The sequence below is a fragment of the Teleopsis dalmanni genome, chromosome 2, assembly GCF_002237135.1.
Source record: "Teleopsis dalmanni isolate 2A chromosome 2, ASM223713v2, whole genome shotgun sequence".
Taxonomy (NCBI): domain Eukaryota; kingdom Metazoa; phylum Arthropoda; class Insecta; order Diptera; family Diopsidae; genus Teleopsis; species Teleopsis dalmanni.
The window spans coordinates 212570422-212585247 of NC_051847.1; the positions used below are offsets into that span (position 1 = coordinate 212570422).

The following is a 14826-nucleotide window of genomic DNA, read 5'->3' on the forward strand; positions in this document are numbered from 1 at the left end:
TTTTTTACAGTTTTCTAATTATTTTATTTTATTTTTTAATATGTATATTATTTTTTTATAAGAACTTATTTAAAAATGAAACTTGTTTTTGAATTTATTACTTATTATTTTATTTAAAATTTATGGATTGTTAGTATAGATTTGATAAGGTGTTATTTATTTTATAATAATAATATTTTTAACTATAATATTACAATTTTGATTTGCAAAATTTTTCATAATATGTATACGTATGTAATTTTTTGTACTTTAGGGTTAAATTGAAATTTACAAAGTGCTCGTGACCATGAATTCAGTGAAAAAAGAATTTTTCTTTAATATCAAATTAAATTTATATCATTAACATTTTTTATTTTTTTTTTTTTAAATTTAGATTATGTATTTTTTTAGATTATAATTAACTTTTTTTTCTTTGAGGTATATAAATTTAAAAATTGTTTAAATACTACTAAATTTTTTATAAATTACTAGTTATATATTATTCATATTATTATTACATATTATTATCATACTACTACAACTACTATTGAGTGAATGACTATATATATACATATACATATAATTTAAATTTTATATTAAAACAATTTTAAATTTCATTTATGATATATATTTTAGGTTAAAAATATTTGCTTATAAAGGTTATTATTAAGCTTGGAATATTTGATTTTATAGAATATTATTAAAAATGATATAATATTTATCAATATTTTCGCAGTATTTCTGTGCTTTTATTTTGAATATGAATTTAATGAATAAATAATTAAGTAAATTATTTTTAAAATATTTATTTTCTATGATAACTATTATGAATTCAAACTGACTGAAATGTGCATTCTTAGAGAAGTTTTTTTTTTTTTTAAGCTAATGAGATATATATAATTATACATGTATATACATTATCTAAGATTGATGCAGTAATAATCGTTTTGATCAATTTCATATTCATTCATCACAGATTAATACTATAAAACCGTACTTTTTATAATATATATATATGTATAATATAAATATATATAAACATAATTTTTAAATAACATTTAGCTTAATTTTTTGTTTAATAAGTGTACAATCTTTAAAGTATATGTTAATCTTTAAATTAGTTGTAATATTTATTATTATTTTATTTTATAAATATATATATATATTATTTTAAGAATTTTTTATGTTAATTTCAATTTCAGTATAATAATAATATTTATTATAACATTTTGTCGTATACAATATTTAAAATTCATAAGAATATAGTTGAATTATTTATTAATAATATATAACTTTTAACATATTTATATATTTTTGTTAAAGTTGAGTATTTAAAATAATTAAAATCTACTTTTTTTTATACTTCCATAGTCAGATTTTGCTTATAATATATGTATATATTGTACAATAAACAGATATATAAAATGCACTACAATATTATAGATCATATAACAATGTTTTATATATAGTTATTATAATTGAGTTATAATAATATAGATAAAGTCTTTAATAAAATTTAAACTTTTAGGTATATATTATATTGACTTAGTATACTTTTGTATTGTATCGTTTCGTTTTTAGAATATGAGCTTTTTCGATTATATAGTAACCATACATAATCACATATATATTTGATTATATTTATTATCTATTTAATTATTGATCTAACATTTGATTGTGTCAATGGTTGAGTATTGTGTTATTAAGTTAGAACCATTGTTATATACACAAGATAATACTCGATTTAAAGCCGCATTAATATAACACATACCACATAATCATTCCTAGCAATAAGGGGCTTAGCCAGGATGATTTGTTGGCTGTTAAATTTAATTTAAAATAAAATTATTATATAACATTATAAAAATATTTAAAATTATTTTATAAAATTATAAATTTGTCTTATCTGATTTTTGCCAAATATAATGTCGAAATTAAGAAAAATATGAACAAAAGTTCAACAAAATTTATTTTAAATTATACGACTTCGCATTTTATATATATTAAATATATATGTATACATTGTTAGCTATATTAATTTAATTAATATAAAGTAATAATATATTTAAAACTAGCATTATAGAAGTATATATATTGTTTTAAATTATTATTATTGTAATAGGTATATAATATCTTAAATATCTGGCTTATTAAACTATTACTTAATTGTTGGAAATCATTATTATATATATGTAATTCTATAGTTTAAAATTTATTTTATTTTAGTAACCTCATGTATTTTATTTCATGTATTGTACGAATATTAACTCTGAGTACAAGTATTTTTGATTTTAATAGTTTTATTCTATATTATCAAATGGGACGCTGCTCTGCAATAATATATATTTTATGTATATTTTTATATTTATATTTACTAGTATTTTAATGAAATGTTTAATTTGTGTGTAGTTAATTACTATTTTGTTTATTGTAATATTATTTATATTAATATTATTAATCGATAAGTATATTTTGAATTAAAAGTATATATATTATATAGTCAAAATTAATATTAAAGCTTAATTTATTTTTAATATTGGTTTGCTTCAGTTATATATTTAATTCAGTATTTTTTTTTAATTTTACAACTTATCTTAAAAAATAATTTAATATTTTAATTTGGCGTTCTGTCTTACAGTTAAATGTACAAGAAAAATTAATACAGAGAATTGTAGTCATTCCGATAAATGTATTAAAACTACTTTTTTATTATAACAATTTTTTTTTTGTGAATTATATTTATATTTTTAAAATACTGATTAAGTTAGTTGTAATTAATATATTTTCTATAATTAATATAAGTTTTCTTTTAATTATTTTACTTTTATTTTATAAATACGAATTTAGAAAAAACGTTTATTATTTCAAAAATATTTTCTCAATCGCTGGACTACGGATCGGTGTTGATCAAAGGTGTTAGCACCACGTAAAATATTTTAGCTTCGTTCTTTATGACGTTATGTTCTGGAGAAATATTGGTACCAGTTGTTGCAAAACACTTTCAAAATATTTCCACTTCACAGTGCATTTTAGACTGAGAAACCCTGATATAGATAAGATTGCACAATTTAAGATGTAGGTAGCTCTTTAAAATAGGGAAGAAAGTGAAACTTAAAGAGGTTATATATATTCAGAGTTATAGAAAATTTTGCTGCTGTTAGCGTAGAAAGTTATTTTTTTTAAATATCTTCGTTTACTATATAAGATGTGAATAATTATATATATAACCATTTTTTTTATAATTTACCGTCACTTTATTTTGAATAACTACCGGAATAAATTCTGAAATTAAAATTTATAAATAATGTGGTGTTCTCTTAGTATTATATATATTTAGATATATTTATTATTATTATTCATATGTAATCTAATTGTAGTTATGTATAAATGGTTTTAGTATAATATATATTGAATATTTATGACTATTAATGTGGGATTTAAGTCCTTTTATGCAAGCATGGAGTGCTTTTACTAATATGTAAATGTAAATGTAAATTAATTAATTATAATTATTATATAATTGTTAGATGGTAATTTATTTTTAAAAATAACAGTTTTTTAAGTAATTAATAATAATGATTGTAATACATGTTTTAAATCACATGTTAAGAGTAGGTGTTAATTTGTTATTTATAGCAAATTATGTTATTATATATGGTATATGTATTTTGAATAATGTAACTATTGTTTTAACAGGAATGATTCTGAATAAAGAAGAACTTTTTATATATTTGAAAATTAAAGCTTACATAATGTATTTACATTTCATATATCTTATATTTTATTATTAGAGTTCACTTAATAAAATATATTATATATATATATATATAATATATAATATATAATTTGTAAATATAACAATATTTTTAAAATTAAAAATAGGTTTTATTTTAAATTTTTATAATATAGTTTTAATTTTTTTAATTGTAATATAGTCGGTGTAAATTTTTATATTATATATAATTAAAAATGCAAATGTATTAGATACAGTTTTATTTTTTTTTTAATAATTATTAATTACAAGTGTTACTATTGATTTAAAAATACGTTAGTTACAGTTCATTTTATTAAATATTATTAATCAAAAATATTAGTCTATACTTAAAAATACATTTTTTTATTTTTTTAATAATTATTAATTATAAGTGTTAATATTTATTTGAAAATATATACGTATTAGTCATGATTTATTTTTATTTCTGTATTGATTATTTATTATAAACCCCAATATTATATATATAAAAATTCATTTGTGATAGTAACATTTTTTTTTAGCAATTTCGATATTATTATTTATAAGTTTTAATATTTAATTAATAGTACATTTTTTTAATAATCATTAATTAAAATTATTAATCTTTATTTAAAAATAAATATGTATGTAGTGGTAACATTTTTTTTATTTTTTCAATAATTATTAAGTATAAAGTTTAATATTTATTCAAAAATACATACGTAATAATAACAAATTTGATTTAATTTTTTGAATAGATTAATTTAACTCACTTAAATAATTAGTGAGATAATATTTTATATTAAATTTCATAAAGTTTAACTTTTCATGCATTTTTGTTATTATTATTTTTTATCAGCTTTTTTTCTATTTTTATGGGAAAACGTTAACTCTACAACTTTAAGTTTAGAAATAAAAAAACAAGAATATGTAAAATAATATTAGTAAATTTTAAATATTGAACTTTAACTCATTTAAACTTTATATGTAAAAATATTTAATTTTATAATAGATTTCAGTCAAAACAAATGAAATTGAAGTGTCAAAACTTTTATTGAATTTAAGCCAAAAGTGCATTATTATGCAGTTTTATGCATTTTCGTTGCCTGATATTAGTAATTTGTTTGAATTGTTGATTGAAGAAGTTTTTTTTTAAGTGTTGATTGATGTGATATGCTTTATTTTGCTTTCACATAAAAACTTTCTTTCTTTCTATCTTTCTCTTTGTTTTGGCTTTCATCATATTAGCGGTCTTTAGATATTGTTGACCGACTTTCTAATGTACGTTGTTGCTTGAAAAAACCTTACCTCGGCGACGATGTTTGCGTTGGTGGTGGTGGTGGTGGCGGCGGTGGTGGACGCACCACTGTTGGCGTGTCCACCACATTACTGCATTTATTTGCAGTTTGTAGGTCGAGCGCAAAAGTATTCAAAGGACTTTCATGCGACCGCATTGTCGTAGGTGGACCACGAAATATTGCATAAGGATTTCCGAAGAAATCTTGTGATGTGGCCATCATGCTGTTGATGTCGGAGTAACTGAAAGAAGGTAAATAATACATTATTATGGCAATGATAAACTTGTGAACATTATATTAATAATATAAAAATTTCATTAAAATATCAATAAATTATTAATAAAAAATAATCAATAATTAATCAAACATCAGAAAATTTTTAATATTAATGATATTAAAATTACCATAACTTCCATAACATAGATGGAAGAGGATCCTGAAATGATTAAGAGGAGAGTCCTACTCCAAAGTACTAGTACCCTAGTCTCGGGGTAGAACAATTTGTCTTGGGTTAAGTATTACAATGAGGATTATAGTCAGTGCGTAAGCAATTCCCTCAATCCCACCCCCAAAAAAAAAATTTAAATAATAAAATATAATAGAAATTTGAAATAAAATACAGATTAGTAATAATTTATATTAATTAGAATTAATTAAAAAATTATGAAATGGAAACGATTGTTCATTGCTTAAAAATAATCAATAATAAAATATATAATAAGTAATATTAAATACTCACGAATATTATATTTAAAAGTATAAATCACTGTTAATAATAAGTAAAACATTATTATTATTGGTAATTAATATTAATTAAAATATTAATATAATATTAGCCCTTATTTTTTCTTTCTGAGCAGCAAAAAAATACTCGCAACTTACGAAAGAACACAATGTAGCTACCACAATACTCTTAAAATTTCAAGTCTTAAGTTTTAGTGCAGCCAAATTCAAAAATTAGTCTATTGTGAATGTTCACATTTACTAATAAATTTAAATATCTAAATAAATAAATTAATTTAAATATATAAGATTTTAATATTCATACAAATTAATTTTATATTTCATTAATAATTGTAGACGCATACTCTAGCGGCTTGAAAAGTTATTAAATGATTTTGCTAATTTAAGTTATATCTTTATTAAAATAGCTTTTAACTCAAAGGACGTAGTTAATCATTAGCAGGTTTACATAATTAATTTTTGTTACATGCAATTTAAATTATAAACAAGCCTATAATATCACTAATGAGTTTTCTCTTTTATCTATGCGATAGTATATCCTCGTAATTTATTTACGGTGATGTATCTCATATGGCTACAAATTTTTAACAGGTTCTGTAAAATTGTGCTAAAAATTAAAAATTAAATATTCCGCCGTCCTTTAGCAAGTTAAATAATTTAATTATGTAAACTAATGACGAGACTGCACTCAACTGTCATTAACTTTGCGTTTTACATATTTTATTAAATAAATAACAGAACGTTTTATTTAGTATTGAAAATAAATTGACTTTTTGATTCGTTTTAGTTTAGATTAATTAGTATCTCCATTTTGTAATAAATAATTATAGAAACTGTATTTAAATATTTACACGCGACTATTTGAGAGAAGACTACTCCATAATTGTAGGTTATGCTAAATATTTTAATAGATTTTAATAGATAAAATGTACTATGTACAGCAAATATCAGTATTCATTTATAATCACTTAAGTGTGTGTTACACTATCTGATATATTGTATGACATGTCGACATATAAGTGTCAGACACAATTATTAGGTAGTGTGATAGCATAAGGACTATGACACTATGACCAAATATCATATTTCGTGCTCTTTTAATTTTAATTACACAAAATACCTATAATAAACATCAGCATTCAATGTAATCACTTCAGTGTGTGTTACACTATCTGATATGTTGTATGACATGTCAGATACAATTATTGAATAGTGTGATAACATATGGACTATGACACAATGACCAAATATTGTATTTCGTACTCTTTTAAATTTGCATCATAAATATGTATTTTGTTTCATTTGGTGGGAATACGTGTATATTATACTGAATAAGATTCTTAAATCTATCAGTGAGGTAATCTAATATGAGTTTTACGTAAAATTTAGTATTATATCATATATTCAACGTGCATCTATCTGTCTTAAATCCAATGGATCGCTAGGTGGCGCAGTATAGATGGTCGGCATAATGGAGCTGCAAATAAAATATCCCACTCGTTCATTAAAACAGATAACTTTCGGCTTAACAGTGTACATAATAAATATAACAAATTGAATTTTATTAAAGCTAGTTGAATTTTCTGTAACCTTTCACTTAAGTAGGATAAAGGGGAAAAAAAATACTATTCACTAACTAAATAGACAAATTCCAGATTGGAAGAAGAAAAAGCGTTACTATCATCAAGCGCACTAGCGTTACTAGGATAATGCGATCTAGCAACCTAATCACTTGAAACTTCTTGCATTGACGAATTGCTTATTGCTTCAGATAGGAGTTAAAGGAGCAGATTTATGCATATATATCTAAATATATGCTATAATATTTTGATGTTATTATCTACAGATATTTCAATAAATATATATTTGCTACTACAGTAGATACAGGTATTAGACTCTTAAATAATGTGTGGGTATTAGTTTTAAGTCATTAAATGTTAACGTAATAATGATGCTAATATAAAAGGGAAAATGTAGTGTTGAATACTTGAACTAGTTCTCTTGAATTTATGTAAATTAATTTACTAGACAACTCTACGAACATTATAAGAGCACAAGTATACTATATATAAATAATATTTTATTAAAGCAAGTTAAGTTGTCTGTCGCCTTTCAGTTATAAAAGTTACTTTGTATACAAAAGTTTTATTATTAAAATAAAAAGATTGTTTTATATAAGCTAAATAAAATAAAAGAAATATATATGAAAGTGTTGTACAAACACTTTTGAATTGTGAAATGGAATATTTGTACGAACGTTTTTAAGGCAACCACACCGACTTGTTAAAAACATTACAGAATTATAGTGTAACATAAAGAAATAATTCAATTCTATTAAGCAGACATAACGTACGGTTAACAGATGTTGTTAACATAGTCAGGTTGTTCAAGATGATCTATAGAAAAACTAGGTATGTCCATGTTTTTCCATATTTTATATAGTTAGGTTACAGTCGATAAAGATTTAAACTAGAATGGGTGGAAATAAATAACACTGCCGACCCACAAAATTTATAAATAGATTGCTCAGGAAAATAGCTGTCATGTCGGAGTCCGTATTAAAGCCACTATAATACAAATAAATAGTCTTGACAAGCTTCAGAATTTATAGAAATATATTCGAATAGACAGACTTTCATTAACAATCATAATAACATGTCTATATCAGATCTATCAGTTAGGTATTAACGAAATGTAGCCTAAACAGTGTGCTCCAAATAGATGAGTGATATATTTTTTGACAGTGTAGCCATACAAAAATCTATGAATGATTTTTGTCTCTTTTGCTACCGACATCCCTTATGTATATAGGTAGTTGTCTATAAAAACTGAATCCCTCGTTCATTTAACAAAGCCTTATAACCGTTTAGTACTAAAAAAAAGTGTTGTTATTGTGTTTAAAACGATTTATATTAATCTAATATTTTTATCTAGCTCTATGCTGTATGTAGGGCTTGATTAATGAATTCATGTACTTCATGTTATGTCAGCCAGTGCGTACATATATTAACGCACTAAACAAGTTGCATTTGAATAGGAAGTGCGTTTCTCATTGTATCTGCAGAATGTAATAAAGTAAATATATAAAACTTAAATAATATGTAAAAGTATTATTTTCTTTGTGCAGTACTTGAAAATAGGTAGACTGAAATAAGTACAGGTAAAGGTTGTGCAAAGACTGTGTACAAACGAGTACTTGCCGAAGGCACTTATAACACCTTTAAAGACCTTGATAGTTTCTACTACATGCAACGTTAACACACATTGTTTTCATTGAAATGTATATTATTTTAATTATACATATATACATATATACACTATCTTGAAAAAAATTAAACTAAATATAAACTCTAATATTTATTTTTAATATTAGTAAAATTAATGATTATTTTATGTTAGGAACAAATGTCTTTCTAATATAGTAGTCTATACATAAAAACTACATAATATCTATCTATCTATCAGTGTTAAATCAGATATTCTACAAATGCAAAGTAGAAAGTCATCCAGTTATATGTTAACACTGTTGACAGCATCAAAACAACTTTCTAGAGATCTTCAAATTGGACTGGAAAGAGTCAGCTGGTTTTTAGAGACAAAAATCAAAAATTAGGTTAATAAAAAAAAAATTGGCATAATAACTCTGACCATTTTTCCAGTCTTTATAATATTCGTGCTGTTTTTCTGATGCTCAATGTTTCTAGTAATGGAATCTCTGGCGACCACATTTACAGTGAAATGAGCGAAGTAATATATATTTAGTTCCTTAATTGGCCACACAGAAGTAAGTTTTCTTTGCCCGCATACAGTAATCTTCTTCTGTCATAAGAAGAAGATTTTTAGGGCTTGATTTTTATTTGTCGAGAAATGGCTTTATAAATAACTTGCTTACGTAGCTTAAACGCATATATATTGGCAAGACTAATTGTTTGTTGTATTTCTAGGCAGACTCATAATTGATGTTCCCAGTATAACAATGTCCTTTCAAACGTTCGTATTTACAGCTATTAACAATGACGTGGGTCTCAAGAAGCACAGATGTTATATTGTTGACGAAAATTATTTTTTATTATAGTCGGTATGAAATCATGTCTTCCATTTATTATAATGTGATAAAGTTGGGGTGTTGTTTTTTGATCAGGAGTCCGTTTTTACATCACAAATATCTCTAAAAAATGATTTAACTGCTAATATATTTTATACTATTATTACAGCTACGATAAGTTAAAATAACGAAATGAAAATTTAAAACGAATGCTTTAATGATATATATTTAAGCTTCCTAATTTAAGGATAAAATTTCCCTCAATTGTTGTTGTTAGTTTTTATATATTGTATAGTAAAAAATAAGCCATAAACTTTCCATTTTTATTGCTGAGTAAAAAATGTGATACGTATGACATGTTGAAAATGTAAATCATACGCTCTGTAGTGCATTTGTGCCTCTGTAAGTTTGTGGCTGGCGTGTGTGCTTAAAAGGCCTGTCTGCTCATGAGTTTTTGCATTTATGCAAGTGAAATGCACTTGTAACATCTGCAAGCGACACGTTAAAGTTACTAAAAGTAAAATACAGCAAAAGTTGTAATTATTTATTACAAAATATTAACCGAAATAAGCAAAAACAACAACAACAGCAACAACAACTAACAAAGTTAAAAGCGAACAAGTAAAGATTTTATAAAATTTTTACAAGTCGACACCTGGAAATTATTTCATGTAAAATTTAAATTTCCATTTGAAGAAAGTAGAGAGAAAAATTTTACGAAATAACCTTAAATAAACAAAGAAATTAAATTCTGTAAAATACATAAAATATTTGAGTATTTAATAATTTAAATAATTTATACAACTTTAATCTGTATAAGCCATCACACAAAGAATTCAATAAAAAAAAAATATACATATATATATGCAAAAGTTTGTATTTTTTTTTCACTATTTGAGTTTTCCAGGAGTTAATCCATTTATTCTCTAAATGATTTTATTGATGAAATTGTTGCCCTTAAATTTAAAGTTATAAATAATGGATATGAAGAAGTCTAAGATATTAAAAACTCTATTGAGTTCATTTATAAGCTCAACATCAAATATTAACCCTAAATGAAAATCACGGATCGCGGAATATCAATATTATTTTAATCGGTTTAGAGATTGAGGAGAGAAATCAATTTTAGCAAATCGCATTTTAAGCATGGTGATCACCTTAAATATTGACCATAAGTAAGAATATTATAGCTAATAGATATAGACATAGATATGGATAGAGATATGGATACAGATATAGATATATATACAGATATAGATATAGAAAAAGGTATAGATAAAGATATTGATATAGATAAAGATATAGATAAAGATATTGATATAGAGATATATAGAATATACATACATGTAGGAATATTTATTCCATAGTATTTATTTAGTTATATCTATATAAGAATGTTTATTTAATAGTTATTGTTTTGTTATATATATCAAAGCGCGCAAACGACTGACTACCACGACGACTTAATACCAACTACTGCTTGTTTCTTTAAGCCTCTTCTCGTTCCTTTTTGCTGGCGTTGCCAGATCTTCCCGTTCCTGCCTACATACATATTACATAGTACATAAATATCACACAGATCGATTTAACAGTTTAGGAATTTCTCTAGTATGAACAAAACACAATTAAATTTATATATGTGTTACATAGATATATTTGAAGGTTGTCATTATATATTCAACATTTTTCATTCAAGTAAAAGGCACCTATTTTTAAAAATAGCACACAATACAAACATAAATCAGAACATAGGACATGGAAAACTAACATGCTATGAATATGATATGAGTAGCGCTACTATGGAAAGATTGCAGAAACAATAGCGACGTATATTTAAGAAGCAGAGTTAAGAAAAAATGAATCTCTCCCACATCTCTAATGTTTACGTTCCATATTGCCACCAACATATTTATAATGCGTTGAGTATCCACGGTAGGAAATAAGAAGGGGATATCTCAAGAGTGGAGTCTCAAGCAGTCTTTGCAAAACTCATTGGCTACTGATACGAAGCCTACTATCAAACACGAAGCCAAGGTGATGAGAGGGAGAGAGTTGTAGAAGCTGACACTCTCGAAGAACTTTATTTATAGATAAGAGCAATCATATTCAATGAGATAGGGGAGGTTATTTTAGTGCCTCTTCCAGCTCTCCTTCGCCAGTTATGGAGGATAATTGCTCTCCAAGAATATATATGTACATTCTTTATTAATAAAATACTGAAACTACTTATTAAGTGAATTTTCGGCAACGGGTCTGTCTGCTCTAAATCTATAAAGAGGTGTTGGTGCATCTGGTATCGCTACTTAAGTTACATATCTGTAAATATAAAAAATATTTATTAACTCAGTGCAAGGCAGATAGAATAAGAAAGTATTCTCGATTATAGAGTATCTAATCCAAAAAATTGTTGCAAAAAATCCCAAATCTCAGTTTCATGCTTAAGTAACTGCAAACTATTATTTCCCGCTATCTTTTTTATCGGTTTTTTTGCACTTCTGTTTTTTTGTTGAAAATATAGCTAATGCTTTGTAAACTCAAATCTAAAACCACTTGTAACTTTTTCCACAATTTAGTTTTGCACTTTGCACAATTTCTTTCATCCTTTTCGTATCCTGTTCATGGTTTTTTGTGCGCTCAAAGTGTCTGAACGCGTCATAATTGTTAACACAACAAATAAGGGGAAGAACAAGTTAACAATTGTTGACATGTTGTAATAGCAGTTGTTGTCGCCTTATAAATGTAATAATGGAAAATAAATAAAATATTTATGGTAAAGCAAAAATGGAAAAAAGTAAGACTAGACTGCAAAGAGAAAACTTGGCACAATGCGACCTTCACTTAATGTGTCAAAGGATGAAGGATTTTTTTCGTAGTATGAAAAAATGAAGTTTATAAGAACGAATGGAATGAAATACTATAAGAGGATACTCTATAAATAAGAGCATTAATAGTGGTAAATACTTACTATTCAATAGGAAAAATATTATTTTATTTTATATTTTAAGGTTTGGAAAAAAATTCTTTCTAAAGAAGATTTGATTTATTGAACAATTCACTTTGTTCAAGTACAACTAAAGAAGAAACTATATAAACCGTTTAAAAATTTATATTTCTTAGGAATTTCTTTACTATTAAATATTCTCTCTCAAATTTTACTATGTTTTTTTATGCATCTAAAAGTGTGTATATTGGATTTATTTTTGATTTTAAAAAAATATCTCATGTCTTGAAGAAATGTATATGGGTCAGGCAAAGGCCTTTATGCACTGCAACCAGCTTGATCTATTGTGCACGCCTTTGTATTAAGACATTTAGTATCTCGAGGAGCTAAACCAGATCCTTCGCAGGGAGTTATTGAAATTTTTAGTCCTCTAGTTGGTATGCATCTATAATTTTGTTTCTACTGTGACGTCTGTGGTATCACAGTTGGTAATCTAATTTTCCATAGACTCTTCCTTATCACAGCAGAAGCTACAAATATTTGTGTCAGATATACCTATTTTGTGTGGGTGTTTATTGCAGGTGGCGTGGCCTTATGGTGCACCAGAGCCTGACTTTAGACTCTTTTTATTTAGGTTGAGATCGATGTTTGCTCTTTTGGCATTAAAATTCAAGAATTTTTTGGAATGATTTATGACGTCTGTACCATTCCAATATTGAATGACGCTTTGTTGCATCCATTTATTAGTTTCCTATTTAATGTTCTTTTTATTTAAGTCAAAGAAGGGAGTTGGGCAGATGAATATGGCTCTTTTGCCGCTTTTTTGCTATAAAGGTTCGCCTTCGTATCCTTCATGTCCGGGAACCAAAAGAAGTGCATATAATATTCACTAAAGTTACGTATATTGACAATCTCACAATGTATTTTTGCGTTACTAATCTGGATTTATATTAAATACCAAGTTGGTGTTAAATGAATTATCAAGTGCCAAAAAGACAGATGTAACAAACAAAACAAGAAGCAACAAGTATCAAGTAAAACTTTTCACACCATCTACGTAACTATTTAATGCTCAATTGAACTTAAATATATATATTAAAGGAAGCAATAGCTAAAGTATCAACTAACACCAATTAAACCAACTATAGTTCTTAAATATGAAAACATTCAGAATAATGAAATACTATAGAAAAATGACAGCTAACAGCACTAAAAACAAGAGTATAGAAAAGTGTTGTATAAATTTTTATTGCCACTTATTTATTGTAGAGTAGTATTTTTAAAAATGATGTAGAGGCCTTACAGTAACAAGACGTAGACCCCTCCCATAGGGGCGCCTTACAATTTCCAATTTAAAAGTTGACATTTGAAAATTAAAAGAAAATTGAAATTATTAACTGACTGAAAAGAAGTTCCTTCATTTACGAATTTTGTTTTGTCTATAGAAAAAGTGAAGGATACAATAAATCTTTCCCTATTTTAAAATATATGAATGTTTGACTGATTAGCTGCCCTTTCGAAACGCTAATTGTATATATTACAGTGTGACATTAGAACTTTTTAAGCCCTTAAGTGCGGTTTAGCATAATATAGGTTTCAAAGTACTGTTGTTGAGGATATGATTGAAATGAAAGCCATTAGAATCGTTTTGATTAATTAAATTATAAAGGTATCAAATCATACAATTATTTTAATTTAATTTTTTATTTTCATGAAATTATTTATGAATAATTAAATAGGTGAAATAACTTCAATACCACTGCTAATGGAAATTTGGCAATATTCAAAATAGCTGTATGGGATAGCTGTATTCAATTAATTAAAATAATGAAAATTTTGTTGTTGTAATTCACTACTGTTCGAAACCTTACTAGAATATTTTTATTGAAATCGTTACTACAAACGTTGTATGTTACACAAATCGGACGAACTTTCTATATATAAAACTTAAAAATTCTAAATAACCAGTTAAATATTAATGAAAATAAATGTATACATCATTGTAAGCTATTTTACTACATATTTTAAGCAATAGAATTTAATAACAAAATGGCTACTATGCGTTACTTGAGTAGATTCTATCGCT

At 24.9% G+C, this 14826-nt stretch overlaps 1 protein-coding gene across 1 annotated transcript in view; it reads right to left on the bottom strand.

The window, feature by feature from the left end:
• Positions 1-4893: 4893 nt before the first annotated feature.
• Positions 4894-14826, bottom strand: part of LOC119679096 (sex determination protein fruitless-like) — a 66660-nt gene continuing 56727 nt past the window's right edge. The window contains exon 2 of the mRNA XM_038091267.1: positions 4894-5251. Coding sequence (XP_037947195.1) covers positions 5017-5232 — 216 coding nt within the window. The 5' untranslated portion in view covers positions 5233-5251 and the 3' untranslated portion in view covers positions 4894-5016. The remainder of the gene's footprint in view (positions 5252-14826) is intronic.